The sequence below is a fragment of the Sebastes umbrosus genome, chromosome 21 (genome assembly GCF_015220745.1).
Source record: "Sebastes umbrosus isolate fSebUmb1 chromosome 21, fSebUmb1.pri, whole genome shotgun sequence".
NCBI lineage: Eukaryota > Metazoa > Chordata > Actinopteri > Perciformes > Sebastidae > Sebastes > Sebastes umbrosus.
In genome coordinates, this window is record NC_051289.1 from 20,696,532 (window position 1) to 20,720,415 (window position 23,884).

At 39.2% G+C, this 23,884-nt stretch overlaps 1 protein-coding gene across 2 annotated transcripts; it reads right to left on the bottom strand.

The window, feature by feature from the left end:
* Window positions 1-145: 145 nt before the first annotated feature.
* Window positions 146-23,620, bottom strand: nsmaf (neutral sphingomyelinase (N-SMase) activation associated factor). 2 transcript variants are annotated; one of them, XM_037757318.1, is made up of 31 exons: window positions 23,451-23,620; window positions 18,823-18,909; window positions 17,800-17,878; window positions 17,370-17,431; window positions 16,746-16,782; window positions 16,472-16,522; window positions 15,853-15,924; window positions 15,621-15,668; window positions 14,765-14,817; window positions 14,478-14,607; window positions 14,319-14,390; window positions 14,122-14,230; window positions 13,646-13,822; window positions 13,095-13,174; window positions 12,823-12,913; window positions 11,970-12,033; window positions 11,586-11,637; window positions 9,785-9,905; window positions 9,531-9,662; window positions 9,408-9,450; window positions 9,130-9,296; window positions 7,978-8,089; window positions 7,489-7,547; window positions 6,190-6,257; window positions 6,034-6,101; window positions 5,822-5,945; window positions 5,023-5,106; window positions 4,729-4,879; window positions 3,882-3,984; window positions 2,564-2,673; window positions 146-742 (listed from the first exon to the last, which is right to left on the bottom strand). In XM_037757318.1, exons 1-31 carry the CDS (start codon window positions 23,486-23,488, stop codon window positions 648-650), a joined length of 2,739 nt encoding a protein of 912 aa, XP_037613246.1. In that variant the 5' UTR covers window positions 23,489-23,620; the 3' UTR covers window positions 146-647. The 2 variants fall into 2 exon arrangements, with proteins under 2 accessions (XP_037613246.1, XP_037613247.1); XM_037757319.1 differs by lacking the exon at window positions 23,451-23,620 and adding an exon at window positions 23,004-23,147.
* Window positions 23,621-23,884: the final 264 nt, after the last annotated feature.

The following is a 23,884-nucleotide window of genomic DNA, read 5'->3' on the forward strand; positions in this document are numbered from 1 at the left end:
TCTGCTCAGGTAGCCACTTGGTCTTTACATAGCAAATAGTTGTTTGCTGCTATATTAATGCTCTGGATATTGAATTTAGCACCTTTAACAGTTTCTAGATATCTCTGAGGCCTAAGAAAAGGTAACACACAGGAGACGGGTAAGATTGCTTTTAGATCAGTGTTATTTGGATAATGATAACACCGGAGCAGCCTGAAGCTTTTGACAGACATTTTAAGTCCACTTCACAGAATAAAAAGCACATAAAGCTATAGAAACACAATTAAAAAAGCAGTGTAACATAACGCATAACAAATATAGGATAAGCTGAAAACAGAAGTGAAAAATAAGGCATGTACACTGTTGTAGCTTCCTGCACTCATGCAAAAAACTGCAATTAGACATTTTTCTCTCAATATGCAGACAGCTATGAACTAACATGACTATGTGACCTTTTGTTTGATTTTGGATTGAAAACAGTTTTTAACTAGTCGTCTCCCTCAAACTGCTCTGCGATACTGTACGTTTTCGGCTCCTCGTAACTTGTTTAGAGTCTCTGTTCAAAGTCAGATAGTTGGGTCATGTAGTCAGCAGGATACTTGGCCGGTATTGTCCAGTATAATACACCGGGAGTCTCCCCAGAAGATGGATTGTGCAAAAACAGTCCTTTAACTCTGGAGCTTCCAGAGGATAATCTGCCTGTCCTCTCCGCCTGTGATCACCGTGGAGCACAGCTCACTCATCCACATAGCTGTGACAGCACCTGTGCAAAGACATCATTTTAAAAATGAACATTATGTATACTCTAGTTTATTGCAATGTCTTTTTTTAAAAAACAGGTATTTACATGTAGCATTAGTACCTAGAGAAATTGGTACAAAGGCACACTTCACAACCTTGGAATATAAGAAACAAACAAAACATTCAAATAGATGTTTAACCAGAGATCTGTACTACCAAGCAGGATTTGTGGTTAGCGAGGTAACTTCAGCTTTAACTCTGGGTTTTCAGTTCTACGACAGTGGTTCACTTCTTACCGGGGTAGATCGCCATAACGTTATTTAAGCTGGACACAGAACCGGCTCCAGAGCAGATTATTTTCGAGATAAGAGATCAACTCTTATTAAAGCGCCTACTGACCAATCAAAGCACGGTGCGCAGATCGTAAAATAATAATACACAAATACGAAGAAGTCATAATCCAGACTAAAAGCAACAGTTTAAACTGCCATATGCAGAAGGAAAAAAAAATCGCAGACTGTGTGAATGCATAAACTAATAGGCTTCATCACTGCCCCATCTAGAGCATGAGTAGATCTACAATGACAGTAGACGATAAGTGCATGTGTATTCCATTAAATTAATGTGCTGCTTTGATGTATTCTTATGGCGTGCATGACAATATTCAGCCTTATTCTTTCAGCTGAAACCCCGGTGGTGTGAAACAGACTTTGGAGCAATTAAAAAATTAATAAATTACATTTATATAACCACAATAACACAAAATCAGTATATGTTGTCTTATCATACAGTCTCTTATCTGAATCAGCTTCTTGAGCCGTATATTGCCCTTAGACACGTCTGAGTTGTGCGTTTACAGTCCCGCAGACTATATGCATTGCTTTGAGTTACTTTCCTGCCGGTACTTTTATTTGGGTGATTATAAGACATGAAAGAAAGTCTGCTTACTGCTTTGAATTATGTTCTCTGCAGCTGAAAGAATAAGGCTAAAGATTGTCATACACGCCTTAAAAATACATCTAAGCAGCACATTCATTTAACGGAATACACACATGTATTAATAGTCAGATATACTCGTGCCCTAGATGGTGTAGCTGCAAGTGTTGCATTTAGCCTGGATTTATATGTTTAACTTCGTATTTGTCAAATGTTATAGTATGCTCTTCGTTTGCTGACATAGTAGACTTGTCCATGTTTGTGATTGGTCAAATGCTGCAAACAGCGCCTCTTTTATGTGAACGCGCTCATGGCCAGATTGAGAAACCTTGGGTCGATTCACCCAGTTGATAACCACCGTTGTAGGACCACTTAGTGTGATTGCTGTTGTTAGGGTTAGTTAAAGGGTAACTTTGGTATTTTTCAACCTGGACCCTATTTTCCTATGTTTGTGTCTAAGTGATTAATTGGGACAATCATTTTTGAAATTGGTCCGGTATTGAGGGAGAATGTTGCAGCCGCCAGCCGCTAAACAAGCTGTAATGTAATCATTTGGGGCAACCTGGCACCGTCATTTACCTTCCCTTAAAAATCTTGTTTTTGTCACTGGCTCAGATGTCTGTCAACATTATGGAAAGGATCCTGCGGAGAAATATAATCCTATCCATAATGTTGTCAGACACATAACAAGCACTTTTAGTAAACGTACACTGATGGTACCAGGTTGCCCCAAATGATTACATTAAAGCCCTTTTAGCAGCTGGCTGGCTGCATCGTTCTCCCGCAATACTGGACCAGTTTAAAAAATTGTTGTCCCCATTAGACATTTGGACACAAAAATACGGGAAAATAGGGTTGAAAAATGACGATAACTCGCTTCGTAGTACAGGTAATGTGAGAAGATTACCTGAGTGTGCAGGGATCCTCTGGGTGACTGTATTGCTGAGCAGGTCCCACAGCAGGAGGACACCAGACTGTCCCCCACACAGCACCGAGCTCCCGTCCCAGCAGAAACACCTGGACCCACAGACATTAAATCCTTTTGACTTGCAGCATCAGTCAGCTAGGTCAATCCATTTTTCTTTTCAATGGCAGAGAGTTGTTAAGAGTTCACAGACAAACAAAGTCAAAGGTTCTGGACTTGCTAGGAATACAAATTCTACCACCCGCTAAGCAGAAAGCCAATTCAACACAACAGCATATAGAAAACAAAGCATATCATAATGTATTTCCTACTACACATAACTACTTCAATTTATAAATGCACAGAACTGGAAAAAGTCAGTTTAGGAATGTAGAGACATTCAGTCTTTTTTACCTAATAGTCTATTTGCCAGCAATGTGAACCTGGAAATGTTGAGTACTGTACTAAATGTTGAATTGGGCAATTTGCATAATCAGCATAATTAGCATTAATTAGCATAACCAACTATATGGACAATATTTCAGCAACTGCTTGGCCAATATTGGAGTGTTTTTTTCTGTATTATTTAGCCAAAGTCATATTATTCTAGTTTGGTATGGTACTTGCCTATGTTACCTCTTATACCCAATTGTGTCATGGTCTGTAAACCGAAATGTAGATGTCCTGCATCATTTGGATAACTGTGTTTAAAAATATCCTACAATTTATAACCGAGTTGAAGTTATTTATATCATTTCAAATACATGAGTTATCTGTCCAATCCAATCGATTCAACGTCCTGTAAAACGACTGAAACCTCATAAAAATTGGCCAAATGGGAGTTGAAATATGGCCACCTCTGGTTTTAAACGGTCATTTCAAATTGTTAAATGTCAGAAATGGACTCCGCATCCTCAATAACTTTCAAAACCACTCCAATATTGTCCAATTATGCTAATTAATGCCAATTATGCTAAATATGTGAATTGCCGAACATATGCAAGTTAGCATCCATCAGTTTCTAAATGCTGGGGACCCATACTGTACATTTCAAACATAAAACTTTGGTGTACTCAACATTTCCGGGTTCACAATAGGGCTCTATACGTTGGCATATAGACTATAAATACCTGTTTCAGTACAGTACTAATCGCTTACATGTACAATGTATGGCAAAGAAACTCATTTCAAAAATGATTAAAATAAGATTTATAACAAATTCTCAATTATACTCTCAGGCTTCCTAAGGAGCTTCAAATGCTGTGACCTCTTGCTTTTGGTACAATCTTGCTTTCCTGTTGTGCAGATGGTGTGCTCCTACCTCTGCTCCTCCTCAGCTTTCACAGACGAGATCACCATTCCCGTCTGGACGTCAATAACCTTCATACAGGAGTCGGCACCAACGCTGAGGATGTGTCGACTATCTGAGGATGTAAAATATCAGAGTCGATACTTTAGTCGTGGTTCCTAGGTGACTCAGGTGTTTACCGTCAGTTTTGGGATGTATCAGAGACAATCTTTGCTCTTCCAAAACAAGATTGATGTATTAGTTAGTTCAGTTCTTTAAAATGCACTTGTTGTCATTGTCATGGTGATGTAATTTCTCAGTTGAGCTTTACTAACTAATGATGCTTAATGAGAGATAAAAAGAAAAACAGAATATAGCCGACTACTATACATTACGTCTGTATACCCGTCACATATGCAGGTTTTTATAGGACAAATTTATATAATACAGATTGCCAGGACAATAAGGTCTAGGAGGCATAATGGAGCAAACAGCGCTGCCAGAAAATGCCTACTTCTGTAATTTTGGCATTCATAACAGAGTTGTCCTCTCTTTTGCAGTAAAGATCTCTATGACTCACACAGCAACACAAATAAAACAGCTGCCGACCACTTCAATGCAGTGTGTTAAAGTTAGTTTGTAGATAAAAAACAATAAGGAGCTTTAAGGTACAGTGTGTAGGATTTGGCGGCATCTAGTGGTGTGGTCCCCTCACCTCTAGCATTTTTTGTGAGGACAGATGGTGTACCGTAAATTACACATATAACCTACCAGTTTCATATAAGGTTGGATTATGTTCTACTTTTTCTGAACTTCAAACTTTGTCCCACTAAACACCGACCGGTAATAAAAGTGTCATACAGGCTGCTTTGACACTTACCAGGACTAAATGCCATGTGGTGGATGGTCCCAGTGTGGCAGTGGATTTGCTGCAGTGTCCCGTAGCTGCTAGTGTCCCAGATGGTGACGGTCCCGTCTTTACAGCCAGACGCCAGCAGAGTCCCTGCTGGACTCAGACCAATGGTGTTCACCTGTACACAGGTGAAAGAGGGGTGATGTTAGTTTTGAGTGATGCTGCTCCACTCTCAGACCCCACCAGGATCCATTTCCTCTGTATGAATGAAGTCAATTAAAAATAAACTGCTTTAAATGCAGAGTTAGCCTCCACACTCACCCCAGCGTCATGTTCCAACTCAGCCAGTAACTGAAACTGGGATCTCTTGTTCCTGGATGAGCTATCAGAAGCGCACTGCCACACCTGTGAAATACACATCATCATCATCATCATCTGCAACTCTCATCTCTCAGTTGGACACCAACACACCCCATAAGAAAAATAAAAATGAATACATGCACCACATTTGTCTGCAACAATGATGTCATGTTCATGTATTTTTAGCATTTCTATGCCAGATAAATTCATGGTTAAATAATAATAGAATAGCATCACATCATTAAAGGTACAGTGTGTGGGATTTGGCGGCATCTAGTGGTGTGACTGAGACTGCAGTGATGTGAGCTGCTGAGTGCAAACCAGTGGTAGCGCCATTCGCCTCGCTAAGAGGCCGTCCTTACCATAATAAAACTGCTTTAGGAGCAACGTAAGTCAGACGGCGGCTGGCGATACCACGGTTTTACACTCTGCATTCACATTACCGCAGTTTCACAAGCGTGTTGGAGAACTACGGAGGCCTTCAGGTAACATAAAAACACCTAAGGCTCTTGCTAGAGACGGTGTTTGGTTTGTCCTTTCTGGGCTACTGTAGAAACAGGACGGAGTAACATGGTGGACTCCGTGAAGAGGACCCGTTCCTATGTAGATATGAAGGGCTCATTCTAAGCTAAGGAAAAAACGATTGATAGTTTCAGGTGATTATACACTAATGAAAACAGTTATGAATATTATATTCTATATCTGCTAATAGATCCCCCGAAATGTTACACACTGTTCCTTTAAGTACTTTAGTTCTTACCTTGACGGTGGAATCCCAGGACGCTGTGTACAGACGGTCATCAAACCAACACATTTGACTGACGGCATCATCATGACCCATCAGAGTGTCCTGCCGCCTGCCGTACGGGATGGAGTAGAAATAACTAAGAGAAGAGAAACATTTGGGTCAGTGTGAAGTCACGAACATCATTTTGAAAATCATATACTCTGTATACTGTATACTATACATACACATTGTTGTCCCAGGAAGAACACACCACGGTTTTACCATCTGCCAGCATCAGACATGATGATAATGCCTGAAACATAGCAAAGTAGTTTATTGTTTAGAGCGAGTTGTAATTGATTAGAGAGATGGTCAAGTGGAGAGTAAATACAGCTGCATACCATGTTAGAGAAGGACATGCTTCTCTGGAAGTCCGTCAACTCTTTGGAAAACATTTTAAGTGTTGAGTCTGGAATAAAGAGAGATACAGCTCAGTAATGCAGAGTACAACTCCCACCGATGAGAAAACAACACTACAGGGAAGGAACATGTCAGCTTAAACTGAACTGTCATCAGTACCTTTTGAACCAATCTGCCCTCTCTACTTGTAAAATTGTTCACCTGGGAAAACTAATTCCAACTTTTAGTGTTGTGCTATTCCTTTAATTCTTGTGTGAAATTCAAACTGTGATGACATCACTTTGCACCATTATGGTAATAGAGGAACCCCAGAGGGCCACTAGAGGCAGAAGTGGCCATACTGTTGAGCAAATACTGTATAAAATCTAGTGTTGTCAATCGATTAAAATATTGAATCGCAATTAATCGCATGATTGTCCATAGTTAATCGTGATTAATCGCAAATTAATTTTACATTATTTATCTGTTAAAAATGTACCTTACAAGGGAGATTTGTCAAGTATTTAATACTCTTATCAACATGGGAGTGGGCAATATGCTGCGTTATGCACATTTATGTATATATTTATTATTGGAAATCAATTAATAACACAAAACAATGTCTAATATTGTCCAGAAACCCTCACAGGTACTGCATTTAGCATACAAATATGCTCAAATCATAACATGGCAAACTGCAGCCCAACAGGCAACAACAGCTGTCAGTGTGTCAGTGTGCTGACTTGACTATGACTTGCCCCAAAAACTGCATGTGATTATCATAAAGTGGGCATGTCTGTAAAGGGGAGACTCGTGGGTACCCATAGAACCCATTTTCATTCACATATCTTGAGGTCAGAGGTCAAGGGGACCCCACATTTAGAGTAAGTTTGGAGCACGACAAGCCAGCATGACATGGAGTCCGCTACAACCTAAAACTCACAAGTTGCCTTAATGCGTTAAAGAAATTAGTGGGGTTAAAACAAATTAGCATTAATGCGTTAACTTTGACAGCCCTAATAAAATCACATCACATAATGTCACATCATGCATTATGAAACAGGCCTGACTATTAAGTGGCTCAACAGACACTGCTCTGTCTTTGCTATCCAATGATGATGGTAAGTTGTTAACATTACACAAACATGGTTGTTATTGGGTGAAATCTGTAACCATAATGGATCTCAGGTAACTCTACACTGCAGTTCCTTAACAGAGTCCGTGTCTGTCTTTTGATCCTTTCTGCACCTCTACATTAAATCATTATTTGTTTCTGATTTGAGATGTAAAGATATTTTTACCTTGGGATGTGGAGAAAATAGCTGCTCCATCTCGAGTCACAGCGATGCCCGTCACAGCCCTGCACATTCAACAGAACGACTCAGTTACACAAAAACACAACACGTGCAAACATTTCTAGAAAGAAAATGTGGAAGGGAGGATGTGCTTAGGTTAATGTAGCAGTCACATTAGTACAATTAGAAAAGACATACAGTTTCAAGGGGACTAGAAATGTTTGATAAGTGCAATGTTTAGAAATGTAAGAAAACGCATTTTCAGGAAGTGCTGAAAAAAAAATGTTTCCCCCATTTCTCTAAACTGGAGGAAGTAGTTTTACAGCCGCCACCTGTCCTCAGCAGTTCCCCCTCACAATACATTATACCAAGTTATATTTGCTTTTCTGCGGCTGCCTGTCGTCTTATAGCTTTAAATGCACTTCCTCTTACTGGAACGAGAGCTTTCATTTCAGTTATATGTGGACTAGCGATGCAGTCTGCCTCCTGACTCACTCTTTATGGATCTTGTGGCTGGAGATGGGTTTCAGATTTCCCATGTTCGCCCAGGCTAACTTCCTGCTCTCCTCGGTCAGGTCTTCAAAGGATGAGTCCTCACTCTGAGAGGCTGCAAAAAAAACAACACAGGGAAAACTGCAGTAGGGACACATGGAGTGCAAAAATTATATGTTTATGTGTTAGATGGTGGTGGATGCTGCTTATGGCAATGTACTATTATGCAATTAATCACTTGAAATTAAATAAACCAGCAGTTATGAGCAGATTATTACATCATTTTTTACTTTATTTAATTTCTTATTGGTAAAGAAATGATCTAGGTCAGTTGAAAAAAATAATCACCTCCGATTGGACACACTTTCGTCTATAAATTAAGTGCTTCATGGAAATATTTCACGGATTGTATGTAAATACACCCACCTTCTGAAGAAGAGGATCACACTACTCTAACAGGGATGATTCACTGAAATACAAATTGCCTCCCAAAGCAAGTGCTGCCTTCACAGAAAACTCAGACCACTGGTCTTCTCCACTTAAGAGGTATGAATCATCATTGGCACCATGGGTCAAGCATGACTGTGCAGTTTACTATTATAACATGGCCTTAGAGGTGCTAAATACGAGATTGGGAGCATTTTCATTGTACGTCTCTCAACATGGCGACGGCTGAGCCAGCAGCTCGCAGCTAACGGTGCTAACCGTGAAAACAACGGCAACAGTGCTGACAGAGCCAACAGTGTTAACCTGGTGGGCGTGGACCGAAGGGTGGTTGCTACACTTCTGCGACGGAGCCGCCCTTGGGTATAGCCTTATCACATATAACTGCCGTATGAGCGTAGTGCAGAGCAGTGGCCATGAGCTAGCCAGTGGGGCACTCTCACATGAACTAGGATGCACTAAAAGCACACACGGCCGCCCCGGCTTTGTCAACAAAGCAAGAAGAAGCTGGGATTACAACACACATAGAGGGAGAGAGACTTTATTCTCAGGTAGACATTACTTCTCTATATCTTTACATAGCAAATAGTTATGCTGCTATATTAATGCTCTGGATATCATATAGAGCACCTTTAATTTGAAAGAGCAGCCTCTTACACAAGTTGTTTTGATTCTTTTTAACTGTGTGTGTGTGTGTTTCTGCAATCCTACCTGGAGACAGTTCACTGATTGGCGAGTTGCTGCTGGGGCTTCGAGTTATGTTATGAAACCTCGGTGTGATCCTCTGAGGGTGAGGGATGGTGAACAGCTGTTTGGGGGTCTGGCCGAACTCCAGGATCTGTGTCAGCATGGCGATTCTCTGGTCAGGGTCCTCGATGCTTTCTCAGAGAAACGGAAAGTTAGTTCCATAAAGTGATGTTAAATATCTTCAATAATAATAATAATAATAATAATAATAATAATAATATACGAGTGATTTTCTTCGATACCTATCGCAGTCGATGCCTCCTTCATAGGTCAGTGGGTGAAACACTGAAAGAGAATGAGATAAATATGAGACTCTGTCCAGTTTTGGTGGGGGTGATGTTGAAGAACAGCTGCTGTTATTTTACCATTATGGGCTGCGACAGCTTCACTGCCTCTCTGTTTAAAGCCAAACACCAGGTCAATCCACTCATGAAGGTGCTCCGACACGTACTGACTCTCCAGTGCTGTCTTGTGCTTTTGTAGAAAATCACTGCTGTCTGCGGGGAAAAGAGTATGACATTATGTTGTCAGGTGGGTGCTGGCGTGGAGTGAGGGAGGATATGACACCTGGGTCCAACAGAGTTTACATGCATACCATGATCAGATGGGAGGAAGTTACCTGAAGCCCACGGGGGGAGAACAACCTCGCCGACTAAGCTTCCGTTCTGCCTTCTGCCCAATTCAAGACTTTGTTTGTTTTCCAGGAAGCTGTAGTCATTCCCATAAAACTCTGGAGTCAACTGGATTATAGGAAACACATACAGAAGTCATGAAACACATTCTCTACAGAGGCCAAATAAAGACTGATACCATGCTTTGACAGGGAGATACAGTATGTTCATGCACCTCCAAAATAGCACTGTACAAGCAGATAGTCCCTTCATCACTGACTGAATGGATCAATTGCTTGTTTCAGACTAATCCATAATGCCCAGTTATGGCTGGGGAAGACAAGTCTGAAGAGGTGGGTTTTGAGGGCTGTAAGGTTTTGAGGTAGTGAAACAGGATGAAAGAAGTAAAGCATGGTGGAGAAACGAGCAGCAACAGTCAGACAGGGATTGATCCAGTGATCAGACACAAGTGACAAAAATCCCACAACTCTCACCAACAGGTAGAAGACAAATGGACAACAAAACAGTTTCACAGGTGTAGCAGACTCCAGTGGCTGAAGTTACACTCAGCCTGACACCCCTCTCTGACACACTACACTGCTTTCCCACCCGGCATAGATACCTGCAGTCTATACCAACAGTGAAGGGCACATAAACTCTCCCTCAATAAATTTACAATTTACCCATAAAAATATTACTATATACAAAATGAACATGACTATTGGCTTATACAGATGAATCAAAAAGTATAATAGACTGAAGAAATATCAAACAAAAGACAACTTAAAGAACCCACTCCCCTCTCCCGTCCCCCCTCTTCCCTCTCCAGCTAATTGGTTCAGCCTAACAAGGTAATTGAGCTCAGTTTGAGTCCTGTGTGCTCCAGGAAAACACGCTCCCAGAAGTAGACATCACAGAGAATGCTCAGAGGAGTTTCCCAAAATAAAAGCAAAAAATAATAACATGAAGTTCCTGTATTAGTCTGTTTTGTTGAACTTTACACCGTCAATGGGTAAGTGTGTGTCTTTTTTCACCTTAGTGAGGATGATGCTTCCCAGCTCCTTCACGAGGGCCTTTTTGAATAATGGCAATGTGGGGGCATGTTTGATGAGGTTACTGTAGGTATTAATGAGTTCCACAGAGAGGGGGTGACGACTGAACACTAAGATGCTATTTACTATGCTGAAACAGTATGTGAGACTTTTTAGTATAACCGAAACCTTAGTATGAAACCAGTAGTATGAAACCAGTAGTATGTGACTTGCATGCTATTTCCAGTGAAATATTACAGTATGCAACGCTGGACAATACGACGGCATAAATATCCCACAAAGCAATGCGGTAGTGATGAAAACGTTCATAACAGACATTTACGGAAAGCTCTGTAACATCAATAACACGTCAATTTAAGTATAAGATTTCACTTTACTAGGCGTAACAGATATTAGAAAATTAATTCAGACTTTGATTCTCACAAACGGTTGTTTTGGTCACATAAGGTTGGCATGGGTTACCATGGTTACACGTTTCCAACCGGCAAGGAGGCTCTCAGGAAGTGACGACATAAATTACTGCTCAGTGCGTCCCAAAAGATACATACTACTGATTATTTATCACAAAAATATGTTGAACGATAATACACATATTAACTATGTAGTGCATAGTATGTGATTTTGGACGAAGCCCATGTTCATGTTGGTGAACAGAACAACTCTGATTTGGCTGTATTGATAGCGCAAACTCTTCACTTCTAGGAAAATATTACAATAGTGTCTACCTGTCATAACACACAGTAGAGTCAAATTTTACCTCTTTGAAGTCAGTTGCCCCCTCTAAGCAGTTTTTCCATGTATCACATATGCTGTAAGAGATAAATGCAGGTCAGTAAATACCAACGTTCAAAATCATACTTTTTTTTAAAGCTCAAAATACTACATTATATAATAGTAGTACTATAATAATGTGTAATAATTTACGGATTCAATGTCATTTGTTTTTTTCCCCCATAATATTCTTAAACTGTGTAAGAAACAAACCTCTAATTGTACAGTATCAAGAAATATCTTCATCATGTATTATATTTTTCAGTGCTAAATTGTTCCAAATTGTAAATTCTGCATTGCATCGCTGATCTGTGACTGATGATATCCTACATTTCATGGTTTACCAAATTTGAAGTAGAAAGTAATGTACCTATTAAACATGCGATCTGCATGGTCATAGCGGCCATTCTGGAGACACAGCATGTGCTCTGGAGCTGCAGGGGAGAAGACAGTAAGCAAAGCATTGACAAAAATATTACCTTCATTTTTCAGTAGAAAGACAGCAGCTACATATCAACAGACCCAGAACACATTTGCAATAGAAATGACTTAACCTCCTATTTGTGTAATTAGTGTCTAGATTGCTGTAGTTTAACACCTTTACAGCTGTTGTGAAAGGCATTCCATAGAGATTAAAAAAGAAAGCAAGAAAATGCTATTTGATTTATTATTAATTTATGTTTTGTTTGTTATTTTGGTTTGCCTACAGGCTAAAACTATGCCATATGTACTGAGGTTGATAATGAGGCTGCAAGAAGAATTATACTCTCTATAGTATTACATCTAAAACATGTTCATGTAGTAGTTTTTGATGTACAAAGAAGAATTTGAGTTTCTGTTTAGAGGAGATTTAAATTAGTGCACATATTATAATATTGCCTTGTATTTTACATTGCAAATTATTGTTGTTTTATTACTTTTGTTAATATTTTACTCGCTGTTCAATTTAACTTGTACAGCACTTTGGTCAACTCCAGTTGTTTTTAAACGTGTTATACAAATAAACTTGACATGTTAGTGTTACTTAATGAAGTGACAGGCTTTGCACCTGACAAACATCCGTCTACAGCAAACAGAGACAGTATTCTTAGAGTACAGACAAGCATGCAGACAAAAACGGGAACAGTGGTTGAGCAGTGGTAATAAACACCCTGAATGTATACTGCTGTGTTTACTGTGCTTCCATACATGCTGTAGCTTTAATGATGAAGTGTGTGACATACCGACTCTGACCAGGTAGAAGAGGACGTAGCCTGGAGAGGAGTAGTGACTGCCGTAAATGAAGCGAGGATCAGGCATGCCTCTGTAACGAGCCTGTCAACATGACAACTCTGTGTTTACTCATACTCACAGTACAGAAACAACATGTAACAAACACTCAGCTACACATAACTATAGTTGGACTTTTTGCCCAACAGAAAGTTAAATGAAATCCATAGACGTAGTCAGTGGGTTATTATATGTAAAAGAAAACACAGATGCAGCAGAGTCTCACCAGCAGTCGGTCGAGTCGCTCTTTGTTTAGAGCTCCCACAGGTTTGCTCAGGTCCCTGAATGTGGCAGCATTGGTCATATCTGGGAAATATAGGGAGAAGCCAATGAAGCAAAAACATTTTATTTGCATGCAGTATAAATGTGTGATTTTTGCCTATTCTAAAAATGGGATCCAATGAGCCCAACTTTTTTATTTCTGATTTATGACTAGAACAACATGACACACAGTGCTGAGCTGCATTTCAAATCAATCTTCAGGTTCCCAGCTTTCAGATGATGTACACCACGTCTATGCGACATCTACAGTTGACCTGCTATCTCCCCCTAAAGACAGCCTGTCCCCCCCCTAAAAAGACAAAAATGGGTCAATGGTAAAGAGGGGGGGAGGGGAAAATTGTACCGATTACAGCCCAATATCAAGATCAGTTATAAAAACAGCTGGATGGTAAGTACAGTAATTACACACCAGAAGCTGGATGGGTACTGATCCTGATCACCCTCTGCAGTAACATGTTATGTAAATCTGTGTGTATTGCTTTTCTGTAGACCCACCCAACAGCGCGCTGGTGTAGTCAGCGATGACCCAGGGGAAGATGGGATACTGGGAGAGGTCGTTGCAGCTGCGGTCAGCCAGGTTGTTGAGGTGAAGAAGATACTGGTAGTTGCTCAGATGGCCGCGCTGCCACTGCAGCATGTAACTCTCTGCTGTGTGCTCCGTCACGTGGTTCTCTGAGCAAGACGGAGGAAAACAGCAGAGTTAAGTTAGTGTCATGGGGTTTCACCAATATTGGTTTCAAAAGGCAAATGCCAATATCTTGGATCAATGCTGACAGCTGATACTCATTGAGGTCATCAAGGGAGTGTAAAACCCTTCTCGGAAAGCTTGGTTACATCGCTCTATATCTGCATCAAGTTGAAAAGTTTTTGACCTTTGAAGGCCAGTAACTTACATCCATAAGACTTAATCTTGTTTAGGAACTCAAGACACTCTGGAACAGATTCACTACAGTGGCTTTGAGTTTTCTCACCAAGGAAAGTAGCGATGTAGTAGTAGACTTCATCCCTGTCAGCCGTGTTGTAAAACTTCAGGTAGATGTCGGAGCAGAAATCATTCTCAGTACAGAACACCTCGAGACCCTGGGTGAGGAGAGACATGCACACAAACATGAGGATTTGAAATTATTGGAGCCTTATTTGTTTGCTCACTCTGACTTGTTATACTCACCAGAGGTCTGAGTCCATGCCGTCTTTTGTAGATTCTCCTGACGCTGTGGAGTTTGATTTGAATCACCTGTTCCTGAAATGACAAGCCATATAAAGATGATATCATTACCTCAGCTCAATAACAGAACTCAGCATATCCACTCGGGATGCGGCGGCTCACCGGATATCCATTGAGAGGCTGGAAGTAGAGGCTTTCATCGGTTATGCAGACGTGGCCCGGATTGGACACCAGAGGCATGACCATCTCCACCGCACACTCCATGTGAGGCTTCTCAGCGACGCTCTGAAAGCTTCACATCAGATTACCTACATTGTCTTATCCAGCTGCATACTCCAACAGAAACTATTAATACTACAACAATACATTTTTCAATCATTAAAATACATTTTTAAAAAAGTGGTGTAACAGACAGTGAAATGTGAATCAAAGTGTTGAAGTCAACATACCAGTTTTTGTCAAAAGATGACCTCGCCAGTCTGGACTGTAAATTGGCTGCAATCTAGAAATACACAAGAACTGTATGTTTGATCACAGATGATTATATGATGGTTACCAACAACTAAAAGGACCAGTGTGTAGGATTAAGTGGCATCTGGTGGTGAGGTCACCCCTCCCTTTCCAAGCATGTAGGAGAACTACGATGGCCTTCAGGCCAGGGTGTGCCTGTGCCAACCAAAGAGGCAGCTGGCACACCCCAAAATCAGATGCAGGGTGAATTTTTAGTTATAGCCTTACTAAAACAAGTTACTGTTACTAAGCAAAACAACCCGCCACTATCCATCTGCGGCCGTTGTATATTTCTACTAAAGAAAGTTGGCAGCCCTACACACACATTTAGCAGAAAAAAAAGTCATGAGCAGTCATTGCGTGCGGCCGGGACCAGGAGAGGCTGCACAGAAAGCTGCGGTAAAACTAAAACTAGACGGCAGCTGGCAGCATCATTTCTTGCTGCATTCACTTGCACTCAGACATCAGAGTTTTGCTCTTGTGAATTTCCAACTAGCCACAACTTTTTTTCTGTCCAACTCATATAGGTCTTCTAACTATTCTTAGTTCTGGGTGATTATACACTAATGAAAACAAAGTTATGAATACTATATTCCATTTCTGCTAATAGATCCCCCCCCCCTAAATCCTACACCCTTGACCTTTAACACTTAACTATAATCATGCACTGAAGGATGGAAGATTATGTGGACTAAAGTACAAGCAGCAGAATGGATTATTCATGCTGGTTTTCCATCATCTTTCAGGCTTTAGAGGAACACTGTGTGCTTGAACTTTAAGTATTGATTGACTCACCATTGCAGTCTGGTCTCCAAGCTTTTCCAGACAGGACGCCCTGTGGAGCTGCAAAATTCACCAGAGTAAAAATGAGCAGAGCAACACTAACACACACCACAGCAAATGCCAAATTTCAAGAGCGAACAAACGGCTCGGTTTATTAAAACAAATTCCATGACTCTGAGGTTGTAGTGGATGTAAATTAACGTCACGATCCTGGAGCCGCTATTGTTTGAGAGTAGCTACGTACCTGAAGTAACGTCTGAACGACATCTTCTGTTTTACTCCAACCTTCCAACTGAAATGTCACTTTCTTTGTCCCCTGCCAAAGTGATGAAATAAGTTAAAGTGTTTTATTTGAATAAATGAGCAAATACTGGAGCATTTTCTGAGTTCCCTACACAACTTCTTCTGCAGTAATTTTTTTGGTAAATGCCTCTGTATGGATTCAACCACTTCTTTAAGGATCTTAATGTTGACCTAATAGCCGAAATGTTGCTGTTTTCGTGTGAGAAATGGTATGACAACGTAGGTCCCAGAAGACCCAACCTTGTAGCCAAATGTGATGTCTGGATAACACTGCAGCAAAGTCTAAATGGCTGAAACCCACATTTTATCTGAGGCTGTGACTACTCAAGTGTGACTGATAGAATTTCACACACTATCAAAACTCAACAGGACCTTTACTCTTTGCATGTTTCCAAGCAGAGGCAATTAAAAACAGACTACAACATGATAAATGCACAGATTTGCATGAATGGATTTTCATACTACAAACAGACACATAAAGAGCGCAGTCAAGTCTATGCAAACAGCTCCTGGCATGTTAACATGAGAGGAGAACACCCGTTGGATTTCAGTTGACTCACCCTTTCATTTCTGTAAGGTGCTATGACGTTGCTCTCTTTGATGTAAATAACCTGAAATTAAAGTGAAAATGAAATTAGTGTTTTTGCTTTTAAATGCTGCCATGACAAATAATACACTGCTGGGACAACTAAAGATCATAAATCTGGACAATCAAAGATAAATTAAACAACAAACTATTACTATTAATTACAGTGTAACAAGCCACAGGGACTGATTCATCTTTGAAGATCAATATGCACAAAATATTATATCTATATTTTAATGGTGACTCACCTGTGCACATAAAATAGAGATGCTAGATGGCCTGGGCCTATGAGAAAAACACAAATAAGTTAAAATGTCAATGTAGTTCATTACTTTATTTACATTACTTTTTATAAAAGGGAAAGTTCAAGATTCAAACCAAAATTACATTCAAAATTAAAACAGTTAAATCTAATTTTGGGATTTTGCTTATTAACCAACATCATGTGTTCCAAACTAAACAATCTGGGTATGTTATCCAGAAACCAGTACCACAGTTTGTTTTAAATGAGAACAATCTGCTTAATTATTTGTAGATGTTGGTTTCAAAATTGGTTTCCAAGTATAGTTAAAAGGCAGAATGGGCATGAGACTCATACAAAAATAATCCCTCTCATTTTCTCACTTTCTTACATAAAAACATAGCGACCAGGTACCAGATCGTAAGCACACACCCAAGAGGAAACTGCGACAATGGTGGACACAGTGCCAAGCAACACCAAGCGGACAAAGCTCATTCCAAAACAAGAGTGAACGTTGTGTTTACAAACCGCAACCAACAAATCCTTCTCATTCCGTCTTAACATTTGCTTGCCATTTTGAAGTTACCAGACCAGTTTGACAAACTGAATAAACATCAGCATGTGAACTCACTCATTGAAAGGGTTGTTCTCTCTCTCCACAAACTCAATCTTCTTACAGTCTCGAAGAGGAATCTGCCGAAACAGAGACAAATAATGATGTACCATGATTTATAATGACGTATGGTAACTGCATCTAGTGTAGAACAGACACACAGTGCACAATATAACATCCATGCAAAACATGCAATAGAATATTGGGTTGACACAGCTGGCTTTAATATGACTAAAGGTTGAATTTCAGTATGTTAACCTTTTTTTCATTCCTCTATAACTGCATGTATCTACTGTTAGTTCTTATATCTTCAGCTTTCTAAGATAAGATTATTAGATTTTCATACTAATATTTCTAATTTATGGTAAATTCATTATTTTTTATATCTCATTTCCTGTTTGGTTGAGAAACATACTACAGTATGCATACAAATATTATTAAAACAAACCTTTAAAATTGGCTCTGCTAGATCCTCTGGATCAAATATGACAGATCTGGAACAGACCTTGAATGAGCCCCTGACTTTTCTGGAAGGAAAATAGCGTTAGCGTAATAACGTTAGCTTGCAATAAAGAATAACACAAATATAACCTGATATATGAATTCATATTTTGCATAACAAGGAAACAGATATAATATAAAGAAATGAACCCTTCTTTTAGAAAAGTCACGGGGGGAAATGCTAACTATATGCTAGCTTTTTTGTTTTTTTTCAAGTTTTTTTCTCCTAACCAGAATGAATTCAAACAACAGTTTATAAAACCAGAATTTACAATTTACCAAGTGTAATAATTGTGCAAGCAATCATGTTTTGTATGGCACTCATCTTGCTTTGTGCTGTAAAGCAATCCAACAGATTTCTAGGCTAATCTGGCATTGTAACAAACAGTATAAAATACAGTGTGCTGACTGGTAGAGATTGGCACAATTATACTAAGGACACCAAATAAAGAGGCAAAAGACAGATTATCACTGTAAGGTTCATATCACGTATCAGTGGCAATAAATTTCTTCACATAAATCTGTCCCTTCTCCTTATTGGACACACAATCCACCTGCTTTGATAAGACAATAAAACTAAATTGCCTGAATAATCTTGTTCTGAGATGCTTGGGACTTTTTTTTCGTTTGCTCAAGCCCTCCTAACAGGATAAGATGCTGTTTGAACAGCTGCCACAAGCTTTACAGGCTTTGACTAAATATCAGTACCTGCAAACCCCTGATAAGTACAAGAAAAGTGCCTCAAGCATATCTAGAGGTTTACAATTTACTCTGGTTTGGTACACACTATTGGGGTTTGGCATCACAACATGGTGATCAGGATTATCACATATTATGACAGGAAGGTTGAAACAAAAACAAAACAACCGGTGAACCAATGCTGAAAATTCACAGATTCATCTACGTAACATATGGTGAAGTGACTGATTTTACTAGTTGTAGATGAAGCATTGTCATCTATCTAAATTACCTCTCCTTTTTTGAACTGGTTGTCATGTGGTATGCAGTGTGCTGTTCAAAATAATATTCCTCCAAATCCAGCAACAGGAGAGAAAATCTGGGGGGAAACAACAATAGAGGAGTGAGATAACGTGAAACTACTGTAAAATGACAGCTGCAGTGTATTGGACATCGTGTAAACAACAGGGTCAACCTACCACTAAAGTAAGAAAATGCAGGGACGAACACTAGACAACAACTAAATCTAAGTTATTAAAGGGGAACTCCACTGATTTTATACATCATAGTCTGTTTACAGGTCTTGGGGAGTAATACTGTATAATGTGAAAAAAAGTTGCATCAAGCATTGTGTGGCTCCAGGAGGAGCCGCCCGAAATCTGATAAATTGCCTCAAGAGGTGTCACTTGAGTGATATCATATGCTCCAGTTGCATTGTGGGACGGAATCTCTGGTTCTGCTGCATCAATTTAGATTTTTCCTTTTTTTTTAACTGTCAATCACGATTGCGTCAATGTTATAGAGTGCAAAGCTAAATCTGTGGAGTACTCCACGCCAAAAGTTTGTTTTCATCAGTAATTTGGTATATACAGCTTTAGAACAGGCCTATATTTTCCATTCCATTATGTATTTTGAACATGTTTAAAATAATAAGACATCAAAACAAGAATAACCACTAAAAAGAACAGTTAACATATTCAGCCAATTCTAAAATCATAAAGTACTAATTCTGAATGAACTAAATAAATTATGATAATATATAATAATAATAATAATATAATATTAAATGTCCGAAAAAGAGTAAGAGGAGTAAACACTTATATGGTCCTAACCCTTTCTATAACTTAAATAATTAACTTAAAGTTGATCACACATACACATAAATAATCATCTTAATATAAAAAATAATAATACAAAAAACAATAATGATCCATAATGATCAGTTGAAAAACACAAACTGTAAATTTGAATTCATTCAGACAAACTCTTAATTCCACATGTTAATTTAGCTAAAATGTATGTGGGCAAAACAAAATAAGGAATGCGCCTTTAAATAAATAAATACCTGTGTTCAATGTTGAACGTCAAAGCATCGTTAATCTATTGTTTCCCCTATACTGGACTTCAGGTTGGATCACAGGTTGTTTCCCATCATTCAACATTTAAATACAAAATTTTGGAGCTGCTGGAAAGCACTTTTTTTTTTATTTTTGCGGGACTACGCAGTTTCCCTATAGTTCCAGTCTAAGGCAGGCCAAACACATCCTGGACATACAGTATCTCTGTACTGGAAAAATACATATCAATCATATCTGAATCTGATACTACTGTACATGTAGACATTTTAAGCACCACTATCATTAGTGTTAAACTAATTGTGACAATAATGTTAATCTAGTTATTACTAGAAACCATGCATGGGATCTCACTCTGCTTTTATTGTCAAAGCTAGTGTTTCTCAATATTGACACTACATTTCCCATAAACCTATATGCTTCATTTACTTCCTGCTGGACCCTATTGGACATGATTTTTCCTTTAGCCTTTCACCATCCACAATTTCTAGAAATCCTAAATGGTGGAGTTGTTTACACATGACAAACATCAACCTCTTCCCATCAAATCCAACCCCCCAGGGTAATAAACATAACATAAAGTGCAACACTGAGGCTGACTGGATTTTATCCATCCATCATCTGTAACTGCTTATCCTATTCAGGGTCGCGGAGGGGTGGAGCCGATCCCAGCTGACATTGGGTGAAGGCGGAGTACGCCCTGGACAGGTCTCCAGACTATCACAGGGCTGACACATAGAGAGAGACAACCATTCACACTCACATTCACACCTACGGGACAATTAGAGTCAACAATTAACCTAACCTGTCTTTGTCTGTCTTGGACAGTGCTAACCACTGCACCACCGTGCAGCCCTGACTGGATTTTATGATTGGGGTAACTGCTGCCATACAACAAGTATGGTGACTATTTGTTGGTATTATCATACTACATAAGGAACTGCATGGGGCATCTTTTGTCAGACCGGCATGCAAGTACATATAACATTATTAATATGTTGATATGGAAACTAAGTCAACAGCAAAATTAATAATGTCACGAAACCAAATTTTAAAGCTGCACAATACCAACAATGAATGAAGAACCAGTTCTGGCCAGTACTGCATCTTTCTCCAGTGTTTAATATTCTGCTTACTAGTAACAGTGCTTTGAAACCACATGTGGTTTTCAGTGTGTGACATGCTCACTTCCTTCCTTTACATAAATGCATACACCTCAGGAACCAGAATAGCATTGTAAGCACACTGTTAACTAATGTAAATAGATGTTAACTGCTGATATATTTAGATAACAGCTTAATAAATTGTGGCAGTGCAGAATAGGTAATGAAAATATTTTAAATTCTCTTTCTGATGATTATGTTTTGTTATGCTTGTTATGCTATGTTTGGAAAAAAAGGAATTAAAAGAATTTCCCCCCAAAAAAATTCTCTTTCTGATGTTTGTCATGCTCACATGGGAAATCGGTGCTTTAAATTGATGGGGGAACCCATATAGTCTATTTAACCATAATTTACTAAATGAACATCATGCTGTATTAAAGAAGACTTGAAACTAGCGATTGAGACCATAAACTCATGTTTACAATGTCACTTCCGCATTGGCCTCACTTCTCAGACCTGGAGGTTACCCACTGGCCGTGACGTAACCATTGATCCACATTAAAGGGATATTACAGTATTTTTCAACCTTGGTCTTATTCTCATGTTGCCGTTCTGACTAATGGGTCATGCTACCTTTGCACTCACCACCACCAAATGGCTCTAATGTTTACTCGCATGTACACAAACCGGTGTGTGCAGATGAAGTCAGCTGTTTAGTTAGCTGCCAAGTTGCCCAGGAGAAGATCTTTTGATTTTTTTAATTCAAAATTCTCTGATTCCAGCTTCTTCAATGTGATTATTTTCTGGTTTCTTTACTCCTCTATGACAGTGAACTGAATATCTTTGAGTTGTGGACAAAACAAGACATTTGAGGACATCATCTTTGATTTAGTTTAGCTAATTTGAGAAGGGACAAGTGCAAATAAATAAAAACATATGGTATAAAAAATGCCAGAATTACCCAAAAGGCTATTTTTCATCTGTTGTCCCTGGTCATGGTGTTACAGAAGGCATCCTAAAATACAAACATGTTGGGCTTTGGGAAACACTGATCGACATTTTTCACCATTTTCTGACATTTTATAGACTAAACAACTAATCGATTAATCGTGCAAATAAATGATAGATTAATTGACAATAAAAATAATCGTTGTTACAGCCTTAAGTTAGCATGACCCATTAGTTTGACAGAATGATCACAATTATGAGAATAAGACACAGTTTGAAAATAAACAGAAAAAAAATACAGTTTCTTTGTCAACGTCATTAAATTCAGTGTCTTCACTATTCAGTTTTTTAGTGCCACAGCAATCCCTGGCCCCATGTTACCTCCACACAAATGGAGTTCCATGCAGTGAGGTCATCAGATTTTGAATTTGGAAAAAGAGAGCACTGGTATCAGATAAAGTTGACGTATCGAAATTAGTATTGGGAGAGGAAAAAGTTGGAATAAATCCTGTAACATCAGTGGAGATTTCAATGTTCACTAATTGTAACTAGGACTGTGTATCAGAGCACTGGGATCTGCATTTATCACAGTAACATGCAGCATCATAGCACTACTTTGAGAGTGCACATACACTGAGAGGGCGCATATCTTTGCAAATTAAATAAAGTATTGACTGAGTTAATCTTTGCATGTTAACTATTCATTAAACATCTATAGTGTTTTTGAGAATCTACAGTATCACAAAACATAATATTGCAATACTCTGTATTTTCAATATTTTCTTACACCTTGTAACCTGTGGTGGCTGAAGCAAAAACTAATCTAATCTCATTTATTTCGATATGCAGCCCTATACACTAATACTAACACACAAAATGGACAATTTAACCACTGGTCTGAAATAGTTTCTCCTCAATTCTTCCTCCTGGCCAAGTAAAGGTTTGTACAACTCCACTGAGTAGTCTGGAAACCCAATGCTTCATCTTATATCAGAGCCACGTGGAACATCATTTAAAAGCCTTTAAGAGGTGACCCATGTGGTCAATTTGGAACATATATAACTCACCAAGGACTCAATAGGATACTACTTTTTCCATTTGTTCAAAATAGCAGCTATATGATCCATAATGTGGGGGGATACTCATATAGCCTAGATGTTGTTGTTGCTGCTGTCAGGTCAGAAATAGCCTGTTTAAGGTTATAGAAAGTCACACCAGGGTTTAAAACAGACTGTATAGAGCTCAAATAGAGAAGATAATGGAGGTTTTATAACGGTTTACTATGAATAGACTTCACTTCATAGCGTTAGCAGCAGCAGCACACAGCCTCAGACCAGGCCACTCACTGAGCCTTCAATAACAACAGAGTGCATCACACACAGCTGACAGAGGAGCGCTCATTAGTGGCCTGACGGTCTAATGGGATGCATCCACAGTCTGCTGCTGCTGCTGCGTCTAAACAACCACACAGTGACAAACAATGTGACGTTCACAACAAGAGGAGCAGCACAAACCTTTCTTTAGTTCGCTCTTGCGTCTTTAAAAAAGCCATGACTGCACACCATCCTCTAGAGAAGTGGACGCAGACCAGCCGAGCAGTCCACAGTCTCAGTCAGTCTGTCTGCTCTCATCTCTGTCAACACGGAAACCTGCTGCACACCACGTGACTCACCCTCAGACAAATGATCCATTAACAAAGGACAAGAGAGAGGGCTCACTCTGACGCGATTTCGGGATACCATAACTACGTAACATAATTTAGCCCAGGCTGAGGTACCCTTATTTTATCAATAACAAAATGACATGATAGCATTTTTATTTTTATTTTACATTATGACATTTTTTTTTTTTTTTTTTAAGAAATGGTTAAATGCTTTTGGTTGTTGCCTATACAGTGTATCACAAAATACATAATGATTGGTACAATGTTTTGAAAGGTGTAGTAGTG